Source organism: Notothenia rossii, assembly GCF_949606895.1.
Source record: "Notothenia rossii genome assembly, chromosome: 1".
Lineage (NCBI taxonomy): Eukaryota > Metazoa > Chordata > Actinopteri > Perciformes > Nototheniidae > Notothenia > Notothenia rossii.
The window spans coordinates 64,908,790-64,928,903 of NC_136912.1; the positions used below are offsets into that span (position 1 = coordinate 64,908,790).

Genomic DNA, 20,114 nt, shown 5'->3' on the forward strand with positions numbered 1-20,114 from the left:
TGCACAGACCACATATTGTGATTAGCTTATACCTGGTTTAGAGATATTGTGTATTTGTCAGTGTTTATTATTGAACCTGTTAATTCTGTATTTCCAGGTATCCCGCCTGCTAGTGGCACAGGCACCCTTCAGATGTACCTGATCGACATAAATGACAACTCCCCCCACGTGTTCCCCCCTGAGGTGGAAATGTGTGAGAAGCCTCATCCCAACGCCATCAACATCACAGCCAGTGACCCCGACCTGGCCCCTAATGGCGGACCCTTCGCCTTCGAGTTTGCCAGTCGTCCATCATATGTACGCCGCAACTGGACGCTGCACCGCATCAACGGTCAGTATGAGACAGTGTGTCCGTTTCTTTAAGAAAAGTCTGGGAACAATAGATTTCACGTTAAAATATCCATTGACTCATTTTATTTCAAAGATAAGTTATAAGGTAAATCTGAGGCTGTTGTACATGCTGGGAAAAAGTAGCATTTGGTTGAAGTAGCTATTTAGGAAATAGAAATGTCACTTCAGTAGTTTTGGATGTTACCCCTTAGTTACTTGTTGTTTTGTTGGTTCAGGCCTGGTGTAGAGTTTGGTTGAGAACTCTCTTTCTATATCTGTTTGTATGTTAGTGTTAGTGTTCATCTCAAGACTCATCTATCCGTGAGCAGATATCATTGAATTATTTTTGGAATGTAAGGAAACCACAATTTCTCCAGATACGACCAAGGCAGCTCCAAGTAAAATGTATTGGAAGGGGATGAGGATACAAATGATGAAATATGTAAGTTAGCCAGGAAAAAAAACAACCTTGCTAATCAATTTCTCCATCTGTCCACCCTCCCATCATGTAGGCGAGTACGCCCAGCTCCGACTGAGGATCGGCACTCTGGCCAGCGGGATCTACGAGGTTCCCATCATGATCACAGACTCTGGGAACCTGCCCATGTCCAACACTTCCTACCTGAGGGTCAAGGTCTGCCAGTGCGATCTCCATGGAGACTGTGTGGACATGGAGCGAATCATCGCTGCTGGTCTTGGCACCGGTGCCATCATCGCCATCCTCATCTGTATCATCATACTGTTAGGTGAGTCTCCAACATGCACAACATATGAATACAACATGTTTGTAATTGTAAAGCTGACATCTTCTGTGACTATATTAACATTATAAAACATACTGGGTGTAGCAGTTTCCATGCTGCCCACAACTGTACAGTGCATCAATGGATCAGTCTGTAGGGAATTGGCTTGGGAACCAAAGGGCCACAGTTTTTGACCAAAATATGGATTTCTAGCTAAGGAGGTGCCAGTACGCCAACTGGGCAATGCTTATGTGCCCTTGAGCAAGAAACCAAACCCCCAAATGCTCCCCACACCCTAAACCTAACCCAAAGAGCCAAACGCCCAACTGCTCAATGGCGCCGAATAATTGTAAAGTGGGAACCCACTGGGCTGGAGCCTGGTTTTAAATGTAAAAAGAGGTGTACAAGAATACAAATTGCCACTGTAGCCACAAAATTGAGCACAAAGTTGATTCAGAGCAGTGTTAATTTTGGCAGCTGTTTTTGATTTAGTCTTAGTCTTAGTCTTTAGATGAAAATGGTTATTAGTTTTAGTCACATTTTAGTAATTCCTATCCTTTGTAGTTTTAGTCTAGTTTTAGTCGACGAAAACTCAAAACATTTTAGTCAACTTTTAGTCGATGAAAAATTACATTTTAGTCAACTTTTAGTCAAAATATGTCTCTATACTCTCTGAACGCTCCGTCCTCGGCAGATCTCTGTGTCCGCTGCAGCATCTCTGTTAGGCCCCGCCCCCCACACACAGAGGGACACAGGGAGATTGCTCTTCTGGAGTGAGGAGAGCGGAAATAATGATATTGCAAGTTAGAAATGCGCGCATGCATGCACGTGCACGGTTATGGCATGACCACCAAAACAGAAAGATATGAAAAAAAGATGTGTGCAAATGAATTTAGTTTCCTATCCATTTGAACATGATTTAAGTGCGGGGGGGGGACCTCACCTCCTCTAGGGGGGTCCAGGGGCATGCTCCCCCGGGAATATTTCTTTTTTAAATGTTGAAGTTAAAAGCATCAATGTGGTGCACTTTGAGAGCAACATGAAGAGATCTATGGATACATCTCTCAACAACCATTTGAAACAGAACTGTAAGCAGATTCTCTTTTTCTTTATGAATATTTTACAAATCACTCCCCTTTTAAACTGTATTCTTGTTTATTAATAATAACTTTTTTTTTACTGTCATATAGTATTTAATACCTGTTTACTTTATTCTCTTATTTTTTTTATAACTATAATGATCATATAAAGATGTGCCTTTACCTCACTGGTTGTAGAAAAAGCTTCTTATATTCGTTAGCATAGCTAGCTAACCAGATGCTTATAACAACAAAGTTATTGACTGTATGATCAGTATGACAGATGAGCAGATCGCCACTGGGCTTTCAACTAAAGACACAGCCACGCAAAAACTGCGGCATGTGTACGGCTCCTTATGGGTACTGCAATTTGCAGAGTGACGTTCTGGTGCTCTCCGGCAGAACTGCACCCCTGTCAGACAAGCCCCCAGGAAGTGCGCCGGACTCAGAGGAAAATATTTGTGGTGGCCAAACGGCAGTACTACACCTCCGTTTGGTTGCCAGGCCCGGAAACACTTTTTCGCATTGACTTACATGGGGAAAGAGTGGTCTGTAAATCATTGGATTAATTTTTTTTAAACTAAATAAACTACCCAGTATGAACACTTGTATAGCCCTTATTAAAAACATTTTTTCCTCAAGTTGTAATAATGTGCTAATAACGTTATTCTGAGAGTTATTTCTCTCTGCATTATGAACACGCATTTAACCCACGGGACCGCGCCGCCCAGCACGTTCATGTTACGTGTCCCGACCAATCAGAGCACACTGTGCTCACAGGGAGGGTGGGGGCTGGAGCTATTGGAGCTACAACAAGCCATTAAAGGCAGAGAGTGAAATTAAGTGAATACACGTAGTTTACAGGGATGCTGTTTGAGAAACCATTGTGAGTTGCGTTTATCTTTACCCATGGATGCACAATAAGAACGGACCCATATCGTCTTACTGCCATCCCACGGAGCTGTAATAATGGATATATTGCACATGTTTGCTGTAATTCATTATCATACTACATGGGCTGTATGATTAAATCTTGTACCGTAAATGTTGTATTAAATAAAGTTAATATTACCGACGTCAGATTAACGTCCCTGTAGCTTCTTATTGCACTAAGAAGCGTATTGCACTATATATATACAGTGCAATCATTATTTCATGCTAAATGAAGCTCTGTTGCTTGGATATCACTAGATCCTGTTACAGCGTAATATAAGTACATAACGATTGATGTATACATTAGCATATTTACTAGCTAGCCGCTAGCTACTAACTGCCGCCTCGTTAATATCAAATCCATCATAATAACAAATCATTACCATGCTGTCATGAACGTGCGGTGCTGTTACGTGTACGCAAATTGACGTGCTTGATGTGTGAACGAGCATTTTGGTTAAAGTTGCGCATGCGCTATGAGCGCACATACGGGTACTTCTCAGGCATGCCGGGTAATCTGTGACGTTTCGCTCTCTCAAAAGTTGGGCCATTTTAGGCCCATAGGAATGAATGAGGCCCCGCCTCCCACTCTGTATCCAGTTCTTATTCTACATCCATGCTGTCAGACGAGACATATACCACGTGATGACACGTTAGGCTCGTGTTGTGTTCAAGGACCCTGACCTTGGCCAGGAAAAACAGGCACTCGCTTGCTTAATTATTTTGCGGTCTAGATTTCTTGAATTTTTTTCTTTTTTGCGTGTATTTATAAATTACATCGAGGGCCGTACCAAACGGTCTCGCGGGCCGTATACGGCCCGGGGGCCGGAGGTTCCCCACCCCTGGTGTAAATAAAGACAGGGCAGACTCCCGTCTCTCTTTGAAAGGGACGACCCCGTTCATTCCTATGAAAATTGTTCAGTGGCAAATTAAGTCAAGATGGCTCTTCCAAATGTGAATCAATGGGAAAATGTATTGGGCCCAATGAAGTCACGGACTGACAGATACATTTTAGTACCACCTTTTGGCCACTACACAATAACAATATAATAATACATTTGATTTATATAGCACACTTTAAAGACAACGTCATCTCAAGGTGCTTCACAATGCTATAAGGAAAAATAAGTAAAAATATATCTAAAGGAGCATATTGGATAAAATACGGCAATATACAAAATAAAAATAAAAGATTAAGAGCATAAAAGGTTTAAAAATAAATAAATTAAGAACAGTCAGTAAAATGCGGTGCGGAACAGGTGGGTCTTGAGGCATTTCCTAAAAACTGAGAGTGATGCCAAGGTCCGTATGTTCTCTGGAAGCTGACTCCACAGACGTGGACCCAGGGAGGAGAAAGCACGGTTTCCCATGGTGACCAGTTTTGTCCGCGGGACAGTCAGGAGATTGGAGCTGTCTGACCTGAGTGTGCGTGAGGTATGGGAATGTTTGCTGGTTAGCAGTTCCTGTAGGCAGGTGGGGCCAGTGTGGTTGATGGCGTTGAAGACCATTATGAGGACTTTGTAGTTGATCCGGTGTGTTACAGGGAGCCAGTGGAGTGAATGAAGGATGGGGGTGGTGTGCTCTGATTTGCGTGTTTTTGTGAGTATCCGGGCAGCACAGTTTTGTACATATTGTAGTCTCTGAATGTTTTTTGCTGGAATGCCTGCAAGCAGAGAATTGCAGTAATCAATGCGGGAGGTGATGAAGGCATGGACCAGTTTTTCTGCATCCGGTTTGGTGAGGGAGTGTCGCATTTTGGAGATGTTTCTCAGGTGGTAGTATGAGGCTTGGCAGACCGTTTTTATGTGTGCTTGGAATGAAAAGGATGAGTCCAGTTTCACACCTATGCTCGTTACAAGTGGGGAGAGGGGAATGGAGTGGCCATTGATGCTGATATGAGGGATATCAGTTTTTTGTGTTTGATGTGGTGTTCCAATCAGAGTGGCCTCTGATTTGCTGCTATTCAGTTAGAGGGAGTTGTTGCTAATCCAGTGGTGTATGTGTACCAGGCATCTTGAGACATTTGAAAGTGCCAGATGTTTAACCGGGGCAGTTTGGAAATAAATCTGTGTGTCATCAGCATATATGTGGAAGCTGATGTTATGGCTCCTCAGTATTTGTCCCAGGGGCAACATGTAAATTAAAAAGAGCAGTGGCCCAAGGATTGACCCTTGGGGTACACCAGAGGTGACAGTGTGTGTCGGAGGTGCTTTTCCCAATACTGACATATTCCTGTCTTCCTGTGAGGTACGAGTGGAAAAAGTCCAGAGCCTTGCCAGCGATTCCCACCTCCTGGAGTCGCCGACACATAATGCGATGGTCAACAGTGTCAAATGCTGCACTTAAGTCCAGCAAGATGAGTAGGCTTGGGGAACCAGAGTCAGCCGCCAAATGTTGCTTCAACTTCTGGCGTGCTTCCTGAGGGCTTGGTTGATGCAGACTTGCAGTTGGAGGGTTCAGTTACCTACTTCCAGTCCCCACCAGTTGGCTATGAACAGCACTTAATGTGTTTGCTGTTCCACGCGAGCGAGCAATCGCGCTGGAAGTGGGAAAGGGGAGGGTGTGAACTCAGTGAGAACCCTAACACAGCCTGCAGGCTCCTTATGGCAAAATCTTGCCCCAGAATACCTTAATGTAGCCGCAGGAAAGAAAAATAATAATTTTACTCAAGCCATTGTTGGCAGTTGGTATTAAAGGCGAATAAATCAGCACCTTTGTTCCATTCCACCTAGCATTAGTCACTGAGTGTTTGGTTAAGCATATGTTTGCCATGGCAGAGGTCCCAGCTCTAATCCCAAGTGTGAATGTCTGGCCGGTTGCAGTTTTTCATGAAGTGTGTGCCTGTTAACAAGTCGCACTTGATCTGTTTGGACACTGTGCAGAGCCTTTTAAAGCTGCTTCCTCACTGTAATGCTTCAAGGTGACAACGGAGTTGACAAACAGAGGAACTCGGCTCCTTCTGAGTGTTCATTTGGAGAAATTATAAATTACCAAGTAATCATGCACTAGGGTTTACTGTATCAGACATTTAATTCGAAGTGCATCAGCAAGGACTGTTTATCAAAGGAAATCCAATCAAATGCGGTATTCATAGCCCAATGTCACCATTACAAATGTACTGCAGTGGGCTTCACAATCTGTACAGCAGACAGCACCCTGTGTCCTTAGAGATTTGATGAGTGGTTAAGTACAAAAGAAGTACAGCCTCAGCCGGATGCACGCAAGGATTGCATCACATACTTAAAACAAGGAAAAGCTCTCAGAATGGAGCTGTGACTCATACAGGGTTGTTTTATAGATCAAATCAAATATGTTTGATAAGGCTATTGCAATTAAAGCACTTTTAATTACTGAACTTTTTAAAAAACGGACCCAGTGCCAGAGCTCGGCAGGCTGCGCTGGCAGAAATATGATCAGTGCAACACTCAGGAATGAAAATGTAGAATAGTGATGAAGTCCAACTGTGCTAAAGAGGTCAAGTGTAGATTAAATGGAATTGCTGAATGCAGTTGAATTGTCAGTTAAAAAGTGAGTGCCTACAGAAGTTGAAGTATCCGTTAAAATTGTACAGGCTAGGCATATTACTACTTTAAAAATGAAACATAACTTATACAGTGGCACTTACCGTGTCATTTCTGATCAGAAACACTTTTGTTGTTCAGATCCTACCTTCAATTGGAAGACATTTTTTTCCGGGTTTTAAAATGATTAAAACTTATTTCTGAGTGATTTCATGTGTATGAAACTTGCAGTGTTCAGAAAATTCATCTTTGTTTTGTCCACATTTCTTGAAATCTATAAAGTAGCATGTTTCTTTAATAAATTATTTACTGGGACTTTTATATTCAAACGTTTGACAGTTGCTATGTCACCACTATCAGCAGGCGTGTCAAATGTTGGACATTTTAGTTCATGGAGAGTTTGAAGAAAGAGGAGGAGGAACAGAGACAACCGAAGCCCTCAGACCAGGCTCATTAGCAGGCTGTTATGGTGTCTGGCACACACTGTTATTTTAGAAAGATTAGATGAGTTAACTGTTGACTCCCCTTTTGGTTTCACTGAAAAATGTGACTAATGGTGATGAGTCATTATTCCTATAGGGTTTGTACTGGTTTTACTAAGAATTTAACTCTGTGTCCTTTAGGTACAACAGATACCAAACACATGCACATGGTCAGAATCTGTCTTTCATAAATCACGTTATTGCAATCAAAGATTCATTTCAAGTTATTCAATTCCCCAGTTGTTTTTGAAGAGCTGTGTGTTTCCGTTCTTTAAAATACACAATCCCATATCATAAGATTTAAGTTTTTATTCCGTTTCATACTATGTCTCAGGGCTGCACGATATATCGTGTCGTGACGATAATCGCGATATGCGGATGCGCGATATTCACATCGCAGGACGTGACGATATTTGAAAAAAAAAAAGTCTTTTTTTTTTTTAGCACTTGTGATATTAAGTAGACAAATGAACTCAAACACGTCATGTTACAATTATTTTGCTGCTTGCCACAAAAGGAAAACGTTCGTGGCTCTCATGTCAGGGGTACTTGAGTGAGTGACATGCATGCACAGCAAACCACCAAACACAATCAAATCTCCAAAGCAAACGGACCCGGCGATTAACGTTAAAAACACTGAATAAAGTAGTTTCATGTTTTTCTCCAGGGCAGTTTGGCGTTGCTAACCGAGCTAGCTCAGCTTGTTGCTCTGGTAACTTAAGATCCAGACGTCCGTGACTAAAGTCCTTCATCCGGTTAAATATAGTTACAAAAAAATACCAATTGTATAGCATTAAAGTTCAAGAAAGGATGGTTTGCGGGCAAAAAATGGTCTTCTCTTCAATTCCTGTATGTTTTCATATCGCAATATATATCGCAGGGGGGAAAAAAATCGCAATGTCAGTTTTTTCCAATATCGTGCAGCCCTACTATGTCTGTCTACGAGACATGTTGAGGGGATAAATGTGGCATATAAGTTGTGATACAGATTTAGCATTAATCATTGTAGAGCATATTCTTAAAACTTGCTGAATACAAAATTGGTCAACGTTGTGATTTAATAAGTGAGCAGTGTTTCAAGTGTTCAGAAGTTGAACAATGTATAGATATGTTTGCCATTACACAGTGAAATGCTACATTTGGTGGTGTTTAAGAGCAGCCTTTTTAACTTGGGATGACGAGTTAGGAGTGGTTCCATCAAAGTGGGATTTTCAAACCTCAGCTTGTTTAATCGACTTTTTCGGACCTGAATTGGAGTGGTCTAGCCCTTTTCAAGACAAATAACAAAAAAAAGAATGAATGAACATGAATTGGTAAAGTGTGCTTTATTTATTTCACTTTAATCATCTGTCAATTCTTTTGGTTAATCTTGAAAAATGCAATGGCAACCAATGGCTGTCCGTCTCATCCATTCAGCATAATGTTTGGTCCGCTACACATTATCCTGCTTTTTACGCGATAACTTACAAAAATATTTGTAATGTTTTTTTTATTTTTTTATATTGATCGTATTACTTACTACTTATGATTATCAACGGTTGTAACTGAGGGGACAGCAACATAACTTAAAATAACGGCATCACTGATGGAGGCTTTCTGTAACCATCCAAGTCTGTTGACTTTCTCTTTTTCATTAACCAGTCTTTAAACCCCACCAGAGCCCATGCTGTGTTTTTGTTGGTGCATACTTCCTGTCTGTCTTCTTCTACTGATTTATTTGTCATTGCTCTCTGTGTCTTGAACTTCTTTCCTTCTCCTTTTTCTTGTTCTTCTTATTTTTTTCTTTTCTAGGGAAAATGTATCCAACATTTTGTGCTATCCACAAATATAAAAATTAGAAGTATTCCAAAGTGTTTTTCATGGATGAAAACTATTGTGTTTTTGCCACAACTGACATGTAATTGACCGGACGTCTTTTTGCGGATTGATATGAATGCACATTATAATATAATATAATAACAGACTTCTGTATGTTCAAAATAACAGACCTCTCTATGTCCAAATTGACCAATCAGAATTGAGTATTTAAATAAGCCGTGTAGTCATTGAATGTAGAGCCATGTAACTTGCTGAGTAATAGCCACATTGACTGCAGTGTGCTGTTAATAATCTAAACTCAGATGAAGATTCTGGACTCCTAAAAAGCCCCAAGAGAAGTCCAGTGTTCTTTCCTCTTATGTTGACGTGCACAGAACGTATTTGGCTTTTTTTTGTGTTGCTATTGGAGCTGTGGGATGTTTGTTTTTGTTCTTTCTCAGGCCCCTCTGGAAGCCTGTCAAGACCCAGCGGGGGGTCGATTGTGTCGAGTAAGGCTGGCATTAAACACTGTGCTTGTCTTTTCTTGCAGTGCTGGTGCTGATGTTTGTGATGTGGATGAAGAGGAGGGATAAGGAGCGCCAGGCCAAGCAGCTCCTCATCGACCCAGAGGACGACGTCCGCGACAACATCTTGAAATATGACGAGGAGGGAGGGGGAGAGGAGGACCAGGTACAAAACACACACACTAAACATTTTTAAAAACAGCTGTTTTTTTGGGGGTTTATTTTAAAGCCAGTGAGGTTTGTTACAGGAATTGTCCTCAAGCTGCTCTTACTATACTCAAAACACTCATATTCTCAGTAACAATGGAAACAGTAAATACACATTTAAATCATCTGTCCTCCGGCTAAGATTAAGTGTACCACAAAAGAGGACCTAGAAACAGGATTAATTGCTTTCTGTTGGAGAACAATTTCCAGTGTCCCTCCACTCAACTCCTCGGCCGGTGCCAAGCACATAAGCTGCTTCACACGGGAAAATGCTTAACCCTCATATCTCCAGCAGACTAGACGACATGCTTTACTTTTGCTTGTTACGGTGGCTGTAAAAAGGAAAGGAGTTAGACTGTATATTTTTAACCATACACAGCTGTTCCTGCAAGTACTGACGCCGTTAACCTCTATGAATTTTAATTGCAGCCCTCAGACTCTGTAATTCATATACAAAGGTACACAAACAATTTGTTATTACATTTTAAGGGCTACGAGTATTACTTAGCTTGGAATGATTAACCCTTTGGAGCTCAAATGGGGACCCAAAAGCACCTATTTTCTTGGTTAAACTTAGAATAAACATTTGTTAGTCAAAAACATGAATTACAAACTTTTTTTTCAAGAAATTATTTAACTTTTGACAGTGTTTCTTCAATTTGTAATGTAGGATTTAATGAATCTGTCTCATATATCCTATAATAGTTGGTAAGAGATGAAGATTTTTCCAAACATGGTCAAATTTGTATTGACACTCTTATCCAAATGACATTTAAGGTTAAACTGAGGTTAAACATTCAGAAAGACGACCTGCTGTACACAAATCTCCATTTAGTGTTACAAATACAAAGAAGGCTGAACTAAGTGGTTATATGGCCCCTAGGGATGTTAAGATTCACCGATTTGCATCGGTGCACCAGCATTAATGTTCAAGATGTTGAAAGAGTGCACATCGGCTACAGTTTGGGTGGAACTTGCGATGCATCGATTTCGTAGCGTCTTTGTATCGGTAAAAAAATGATTCATTCATATAATATCCCCCTCATCCTGTCAGCAGAGACGATCTTTGATCTTTGCTTCGCACTACGGCGGCCGAGAGTCTCAGTTATCAACACACATGGAAGTCGAGGAGAAAGAGAAACATAGCGCACCGAAAAATACCTACAAATGAAACGTCTGGCAACACTTCGGATTTTTCAAGAAAGACGGTCAACTTGAAAAATCACTCGCAAATTGTAAACAATGCCGTGCCGCTTTAAAGTACACAAGTAGTACGAGGAACTAAGCGACGCACATAGAGAGGCGACATGGGGTCTGCGGCTGAAAAGAGAAACCTGAAAGTTAGACATAGAGTTAAATCACTCAGTGAGGTGTTATGTCAGTGAGAGTGGTGTTTAGTTTACAACAGCCTGTGACTGCCAATCATAGTTTAAATGTCTTCCTTACTGTAAGCAGTTATGATAGAGCTGTTTGTGAAAGGTTATTTGTATTCTTTATTGTTCATATAGAAACCACTGCTTCCTGCTCACTGGTGAGTTAGCCTATGCATGAGTGTTAAGCACATCAGGCTGGCATTTGTATGGGCCTTGCACTATGGTAGCTGTTATTTGCACATTGTTAATCATGAGCAATGCATCCTTAAATTGTTTAACTGTGAGGTGTTATAACATTGTACTGTACTCTGGAGAGCTTTTTAAGGTAAAAAAGGTAAAAAAAAGAAACAGCATGATGGGATGCGCAGTACTAGTAGTGAGAACCAAATATGTAAAGCACTTTTTTGTTAATGTATGATTTGCTGCATATAAGGAATAAAACAAAAATCCTCTGTCGTACCATATTGAAGTATCATTATTTTGCATCGTATTGAATCGCATCGTATCGCCCCGAATCGCATAATGTTGAATCAAATCGTATCGCAACAGGGGTGAATCGTATCGCATCACATCGCCTGGTGTTTCAAATGTATCGTTAATTAGACCCTCCAGAAAAACGCGGGCAAAAATCCTTGATTATGCGATTAAACATGCAGGGTTTTTATGTGATTTTATGCGGTGAAATTGCGGGAAGTTGCAAAATATGCGGAAAGTTGCGAAATATGCTAAATATATATTTTTTTAATATTGGGCTGTCTTATTTATTCTCTCTCACACACAACCTGTCACTAACGTTAAACCCCTTTACTATTCAATTAAACACATTCAATGTTTATTTATTGTAAAAGCAATTGGGCTATTTTAATCACACTCTCTCACACACACGCACGCACACACGCACGCACGCATGCACACACACACACACACACACACACACACACACACACACACACACACACTTCTCCGCCTCATTCTGTTTTCATTTACTCGTTCGTTATCTGACCAGCTTCAATCTTGTAGGCTACTCACCTCGTTTCTTGTAGCCCTCGAAAGGGTTTTGGAGGTTGATGCCTCGGTGCACGTGAGCTGTTTGGCTTTCTTGTCCGCAGCAGCAGAAAGCATTTTTGAATGTTTGAATGAATCAAAGTGGGTCGTCACCGTCGTTTTTTGTCTTATGCTCCAAGCTATGGCTCCAACACACAGTTGCACAGGGTGCAGAATAGTTTCCCCCCACTTTCGTGCAAGACTGCTTTGCCCGGTCTTTAGCAGAAATGTTCGTCGGTCAATGAGATGGATTAGATTTTTTCATCTTGGTGTTCTCTCTCTTGTGTGAGTTCCACACGTTCACTCTATGGTGTTGTTTACCTTCTGTGATGCGCGAGCATCATCATCATCATCATCACTACTTTACGTCAAGATGAGTTAACTTTTTTTCCTCAACTTTGTGTGAAAAAATGCGGGGATTATTAATAATAAAGCCCTTTTAATAAATATGCGCCCTTTTCAAAATCTGCGCCATTTTGCTGATTATGCGGTAAATTATGCGATCGCATAATCACGTTTTTCTGGAGGGTCTAGTTAATGTATCGTATTGTTGACAACGTATCGAGATGCGCATCGGCCTCAGTGATGGAGATGCACATCCCTAAAGGCCACATAATGTTACCAGATTCAAGGTAAAACTGTGTATACATCATAATCATAATACACTGGCAATACACACAGATACAATTAATTAATATGCTACACTAAGCACCACTTTTGAAAAAGCTTGTTCGAGACTGTGCTAAAGTTGCATTCATAGATTTGCATTGATTTGCGATTGCATGTATTTTTTATTTTATTTCATTGAACCAATCAGTGTGACATGACATGACCCTGCAAGGTAGCACATCAAGGTTAGTATGACCCACCCTCCTCTGCTTTGAAATGTAGCGTTCACTGGTGATCTCGACAGATGAGATACTTTTGCTATATTATGCTGCAGGAGAACCAACACATAACCTGCATTATGTAACCTTTAACAAGCATCTAAGCATCTAAGCATATAGTAGTATTAGTTATAGGTTATGATTAAAACCAAGGCACCAACTTCTGTCAATGAAGGTCTGAGAACTGAGTCCGTCTTTAATCTAAAGCTTGAATCCAGACCAACACAGACAGGCTACCCGTAGAAACATCATGAAAATCTAATCAGACCTAGAGAATGTAAGACCTTCCACACCTGTGCAATGTGTTAATATAGCAGAGACGAGTCTGAGGTGCTTAAAGCTGAACACACCTGACAGGCGGCCATTTAATATCTCTATATGTAAATAAGAAGGAAGTCTCTCAAAGTATTGTTTTCCATCAGAGACAAGCGTCCATCAAGTGTCGTATTGCAGAGGTCCAGTAAGTGTGTGCTTTAACTCCAACGTTCAAAGCAGTCCTTTGCACATTCAACTATGAACACCAAAAGAGGCCCTATTAGGCGTTTGGGGGTTTTCCCTCTCCTGTAGTGTGTTATGTAGGTTTTTGTGCATGTAAATGGTCTGCAAAGGCTAAAATCCTGGAGCTTCTCTCCCACACACTCCCCCCCTGCCTGAAACGCCTCCATTGGTCTCCTTTACTTAGTGACATCCTAATGTAACACTCGCACTATTGGCTGGCACTTTACACACACACATTACACGTCATAGGCTAAGGGGACCTCTCTAAGTGGTTGACCAATAACAGCAGAACTGGCAAGCTGACCAATTAGACTGGTGTCTGCTTCCAGACAGAAGGTGAAAATAGGTGCTGCAGCACAGGTAGTATGAGAAAAATAAAGAACTTTTTTGAACATTTAGGCATGTCACAATAGACTCGAGGAACACAATACAAATATGAACCTGACAATTGATACTGTATTTCCTCTTTAACATTTCATGCCACATTGCTTTCAATTATGAAACTGCCTTTTCCTACATGCCTGAGTCTTTAATTTCCAATAATTGCCATAAATAATGAAACCCCACTTGCAGAAAATAGATTCTGATTTTAGTAATCCATCCACTTAGCTGTTAATAAACAGTCATACGGTAATGCAGTGCAGACTTATTCAATTAGTACTTCTTTCTAATCATATACAATTAACAATAAAATAATTGAATTAATTGGATAGCTTTACCTCGTGGAAGGAAATACTTTTCAAGACGCTACAACATGCTCTCAAACATAACACTATTTTAAATAGTTTAAAGGCCAAACATGCATTACTCCTGGTGTACTTATTTCAATCAAGTCCTTAAAGAAGTAAAAAAAAGTCCTGACTGAAAGAACATCATTCTATCAGGTCTTTGTAAGTATAGAAATACAAGAAGAAACACGCAGCATTTATTTTCTCTGCAGGGCCCTCAGCCTTTCTTGTGAGAAAAGTATTTTGTAGGGCGCAATTGTTGTGAACAAAGCCCAAGGTCAGTCCCCAGCAGGCTGTTAATGTCTTGAAAAGGCTGCTTTAGTCGATTTCCCTGGAGACCAGAGAGCAAGAAAAAGGTTTCTGGGGTTGCTGCAATTACTCAGACGCTACCATTCAACACAAACAGATCAGAGGCCATGACACACACACTTCCCCTCGGCAGGCTCACTGTGAGAGAAATGGAAAGAGGCACTGTGGTGTAAGTGGATGGTAAATAAAGAGCATTTGAGGGGGTTTATTCCTTTCCTAGAACGGAAGGTGTAGGAGAAATGGTAGTTCTTACAGCAGAGGGGGATACGTAGTTACTGTCAGTGTTTGTATGTTGTTCCAAGTCGTCCTAGTTAAGTTTTGTGTTAAGAGCTTTGGTACCGTCCTGTTATTTTTACAGCATATGAGGGTTTTTTTGGAAAGCTTTTTTTAATTTTTATTTGAGCTTGACATTTGAAATGTACAGCATCCCAATGTTTTTTCATGTTGTAATGTGTGAAGTTTAAGCAATGGTTCAGGAAAGTGCGGGGTCCCCACGCATAATACTCACATCGTCCACGAAATACTATCTACATTTTCAGATACAGTTATTGTTATTAATCAAGTAATTATTGAATTTATAATCAGTAAGATGTAGAAATAAAGGCATATTATTTTCATTGTTTTTTATTATCAGTTGTTTCCAATTATCAATCAATCCACTGACATTTCCTATTGCGCTACCGTCAGGTCATTTCTTTATGACTTTATGCATGTTAGCCTACTCTCAGTGTAATTTTGAGCATGTTAGCATGCTTTCCGCTTCATTGTGAGCAGGTTAGCTTGCTAACACAGTCATTGCCAGCATGTTAGCATACTTTCAATGTCATTGTGAGCATGTTAAGAAGCTAACGGTGTGATTGTGAGAGCATAATGATGCTAACAGTGTCATTCGGTGCATGTAAGCATACTAATAGTGTCATCATGTGCATGTTAGGCTGCTTAAAGTTTCATTGTGAGCATGGTAGCAGGCTGATATTGGCATTCAGAACACTGCACAGAAGTGAAGTCTCACATTATTAAACCATGCGGGAGACTCTTAATGTTGCTAGTATGCTTCACCTTGAAGGAGTTTTTTACAATTAATCAGTTGTTTTCCATCATGATATTTTTTCCAGCTAGACTGAAAAATGTTGCTACTGAGTAACAAACAGAAAGGCAAGAAAGATGTCCTCATATTTAATTGAAGGGCTGTACATACTCTTTTTGATATGTGGCTGTATAAATAAAATTACCTTAACTTGCTGACTGTAATAGAAACATTTAAATGATTGGTTGTGTGTGTGTTTAGGACTACGACCTGAGTCAGCTTCAGCAGCCTGATGCCCTGGAGCCAGAGTGCATCAAGGTGGGGATCAGACGACTGGATGAGAGGCCTCTCCACCATGACCACCAGTACCCCATCCGCTCTGCTGCCCCCCACCCAGGAGATATTGGAGATTTCATCCATGAGGTACAGACCGTCTCTGTTTGTGTGGGACTAATCTCAATTTAAACCTATGTGGTGATATATTTGATTAAAACATTGTTCTGAACCGGCAAGAGGATGGTGTCTATTCTCAATAACTGAGATACAATCTGTTGGCCCAGATTACATTCTGGTGTTGGGTTAGCAGAAAGCAAACTGGATTTTCCAACGTAAGAACTTTTGCTTCTCTCATCTCTTTTTCTATCCTTTAGTATAAAGCATCAAAGACTGGCCGGGATGTGTGCAGTTTACCCCATCACCTTTCAGGATTTAGGGATATTGAAGTTCAAACTGATTTTTCAAACCAAACCCCTTGTAGCTATTCGGAGCTCCCAGTATGGGAACTAACCCACTTTAACATTCAAAGACTTACTTCTAATTGAAAAATAATGCAATGCCTGATCCACACAGGCATAGATTTTTTCATGCAAATTGATTCAGATTTAAAGACGTTCTGGTACAGGTTCAGTCCTGTTTCCCTGGTATGAAATAAAACAGTATCAGGGTGGTATCAGTGATATATGTGTGGTTGGCAGGGGGGTGCACGCTAACAGCAGACACTATTTTGTTTAACAAACTGACATGAGGGAGTGAGAGGCAGAGAAACGCAGAGCACACCGTCTGTAATTCTTAATTATCTTTGCCAGCGGTCAGGATTAGCTTGGCACAGCCGGGCTACCTGCCTGGAGGTAAATCCTTTGAGTTTAGTTAATCCAACAGTCACCAGCTCCTTAAAGGGACAGTGTGTCACTGTGTTCCATTTGTCTTACGTTATAGTTTACAGTAAATACTATTTCCTAGTGTTGTTGGTTCACATTGCTCAGCCAATAAAGTAAAACATGTTGTGCCGGAACAGGAAATTATATAAAGTTTGTGCCAACAGACGAGAATCAATCGAGGTGAAAAACTAAGCTGCATTCACTGATGTTTTGAATGTGTTAGCAAACAGCATTATTAACTATGCATTTTAGCAACATTTGTAAGTTCACAAGCTACTTGCTTACTTTGTCTGTCGTCTGTTGGTGCTGAACATAGGCATGCCCTGTGTAAAGATCATGCTGAGAGGACTTAAATCAGTTGTAAGTCTTGGGTGAACCACAGAGTTGGTTAAAATGTAGGTTGGTTACCAAAAATCTAACTTTTTACATTAGTTATTCAACACATTGGGTTTGGGTGGACGGCCTCGGTTTTCTTTAACCAAACTACTTTGTTTAGGTTCGGAACCAAAATAAAAAAGATAAACAGAAACAGAGATTTACAATGAAGTATCAGGAACAGCTCTGTTTAACATGTTAATAAAGGTCCTAGTCAGACATTTGAATGCAGGAATGCTGCTATCATTTTTCTAGGGAAGACATGAGAGTGTTTATTTGGAGTGTCAGTACTTTGGCTGTTGTAACATTATGGGCAGCCAAAACCTGATATCTGTTGGCATTGTTTTACGTCTTTAAATTTCAGCATATTGTGAAATACTGTTAAACAAGTGGGCGCAGATTCCTGAAAGAAAAAATATATCCAACATTATTCATTACATAGCACGGGTCATTAAGGATCATTCACATGTTGGTAAGACATGTGATCACACCACGTCTGAGTCCTCCACCTGGCTCTCATCTCTTCTCATCAACTCTTTGTGGTTTTGATGAGGTGCATTGTAGAGATAAGGATAACAGCGGACAATCTTTGTTCAATTATTGGACATTTAATTTGAATCATGTGTTTTCATATAATATCTTATAATATTTTATTTTATCTTTTATTGCACATTCTTACTTCTTTTGTTTATATAAATATATATATATTTTTAATTTCATTCTAAAATTAAATAAATATAGTATAAATGCAGTATTCATCATTCTGCTTCTGATATTAAAGAAAGCTCCACACATCTGTCCAGTTCCTGGTACTGTTGGCGAGTTTGTGGGAAAGTTAATGTAGAAAATTGGCCAAACTGACATAATTATGTCTAAAATTCCAGTAATTCTCCCACACATGGGTTCAGCCTGTATTAAAATATGTGTGCGAGGAGGTGTCAAGGGCCTCCGGGATCCACTTTTCCAGAATTAAGCAGGCGTCGTCGCCTTCCGCCTTCTCCGGCATATTTACCAGCCTTAAGTTAAAACTTCTGGACCTTGCTTCCAAGTCGATAACTTTGTCCTCCATTTCTTTGTTTTTACTTTCGAGACTCTGTACCTTAGCCTGTAGGTGGACGATAGTGTCCTCGGTGCAAGAAATGCCCAACTCTGCACTGTTAACACGTTCCATACATTCTCTGACCTCCTTCCTCAGTCCAGCAATTGCAGCCAATGCTCCATCCTGTCTGTTGGAGAAGTCAGTTTTTAAGTCTTTGATAGCTTCGAGAATTGGCAAGTTACTTTTTGAGGTAGAAGGCATCAGGATATTCTTAGCAAATGTATTGCTCGCTTTTTCATAGTAGTTAGTTTGGTTTTATATCAGGATTAATAAGATTGTGCGGAGGAGAAAGAAACACGTCTGTCTAGCGCGCCGCCATACCGGAAGTTCCATCCTCATCACTTCTAAACCAGAGGACATTGTATCAAATATTTAACAGGCAGGCCACTCGATTTAAAAATGGACACTGTAGGAGATTTTCCCCATGACAGTGCAAGATCCAGCACTCTAAGAGTATGTCTGAGAAAAGCAGAATGTATGATCGAGTGAGCTACAAGAGTCTGACGATATCTTGTGCAGGATTACAGTAATCCTATCATATTTCTATAGGAACTGTATAGTAAAGCTCAGGGTTTATAGAAACCTGTGTTCATGCTTTCATTCCAGAGCAGATTTAGACTTATGTTAAACCCTGAAAACCCGCCTGACCCATCAGAACTCCTGAAAGCAGTTCACTTCCCAAAGGAACTCAAAATGTCAACCCTCCAATCGGAAGCCAGTCTCTAACCTTTACGTTTCTCCTTACTGCAGCCCTGCACAGGCACAAGTGTGCAGCGATGAGATCAGAACAGGCTGGTTTAAAGTTCTGCATTTAAAAATGACATATTATGCTCTTTTCTTCAGGTTCATATATTCACCCTCTGTCTGAAACCAGAGCCCAGTCTGCTCTGATTTTTTATTTAATGGACAGTGAGTGCACATTGATCAACATTGCTGTAAACGTGCCAGTGTTAGCCAGATTGGTTAGCTTACGGGCTCTGTTGTTATTTAAAAGTCAAAGTCAACTTTATCATCAATCCTCTGTGTGTGTGATACAAACAGGCAGATCGAAACTTTGGGATTTGGGCCTTTGCAGACCATTTACATGCACTAAAACCTATATAATCCACTACAGGACAGGAAAACCCCCCAAAAGTATAATAGGGTTCTTTTTATCCATGCCACATGTATTAACTCCAACAGTACCATGATCAGATCAGTTTCAGTGGCTTTTGTTTGACATAAAGGAGGAAACTCAACACAGTGGAATAGACAGTCCATGCCAAACAGGGTTTTGTTGATTAAAGTGCAGAGAGAATCAAACACTACATAAGAATAAATGGCAAAGAAAAAACAGTGTAGAATATGATATATGCTTACGTGCAACTATAAATAAGAGTTAAGCAAAGAGAGGAGGAGAGTGTGTGTGTGTGTGTGTGTGTGTGTGTGTGTGTGTGTGTGTGTGTGTGTGTGCGTGCGTGCGTGCGTGCGTGCGTGCGTGCGTGCGTGCGTGCGTGCGTGTGTGTGTGCGTGTGTGTGTGTGTGAAGGCGTTAGATGGACAGTAGGGAGTTCTGGGGAGAAGGAGGATTATGGAGGAGCATACTGTGAAAGAGAGGAGGATTTGGGTCACATGCTGCCGCTCCAGGAGGAGATTCAGCAGATTACAGCAGAAAACCACTACCAACACAAACATACACACACACACACATACTTCTTAAAAGTACTAACTCATTTTACAGATGTATACACGCAGACTTTTAAGACAGGGTTACACAACAGCTGTGGCTTAGAATGTATAATGTTTTTCCACAATGGACAGGTCAGGGGCCCTGTGTGGGTGGCCGCTAGAAAGGAATATTCTGCCACCAGTGTATATATTGCAGAATATGTGCATGAATGGTCTGCCTACTGATGTAAGTGCTTTGAGTTGTTTCAAAGACAAAAACTAAATCTTAAAAATCCTGCTGTGTATGTTTTATGCCTCTCGTCTGTGCTGAAAATGGTAAACGGAAATGTTTTGT

General features: G+C 40.6%; 1 protein-coding gene across 2 annotated transcripts in view; it reads left to right on the top strand.

Annotated features, from left to right (window-relative positions):
- Positions 1–20,114, top strand: part of LOC307031495 (cadherin-2-like) — a 140,990-nt gene that overhangs the window by 106,837 nt on the left and 14,039 nt on the right. For both annotated transcript variants that reach the window (XM_079668651.1, XM_079668652.1), the window contains 4 exons: positions 98–331; positions 843–1,076; positions 9,436–9,575; positions 15,744–15,905. In XM_079668651.1, the coding sequence (XP_079524777.1) occupies positions 98–331; positions 843–1,076; positions 9,436–9,575; positions 15,744–15,905 (770 nt within the window). The remainder of the gene's footprint in view (positions 1–97; positions 332–842; positions 1,077–9,435; positions 9,576–15,743; positions 15,906–20,114) is intronic.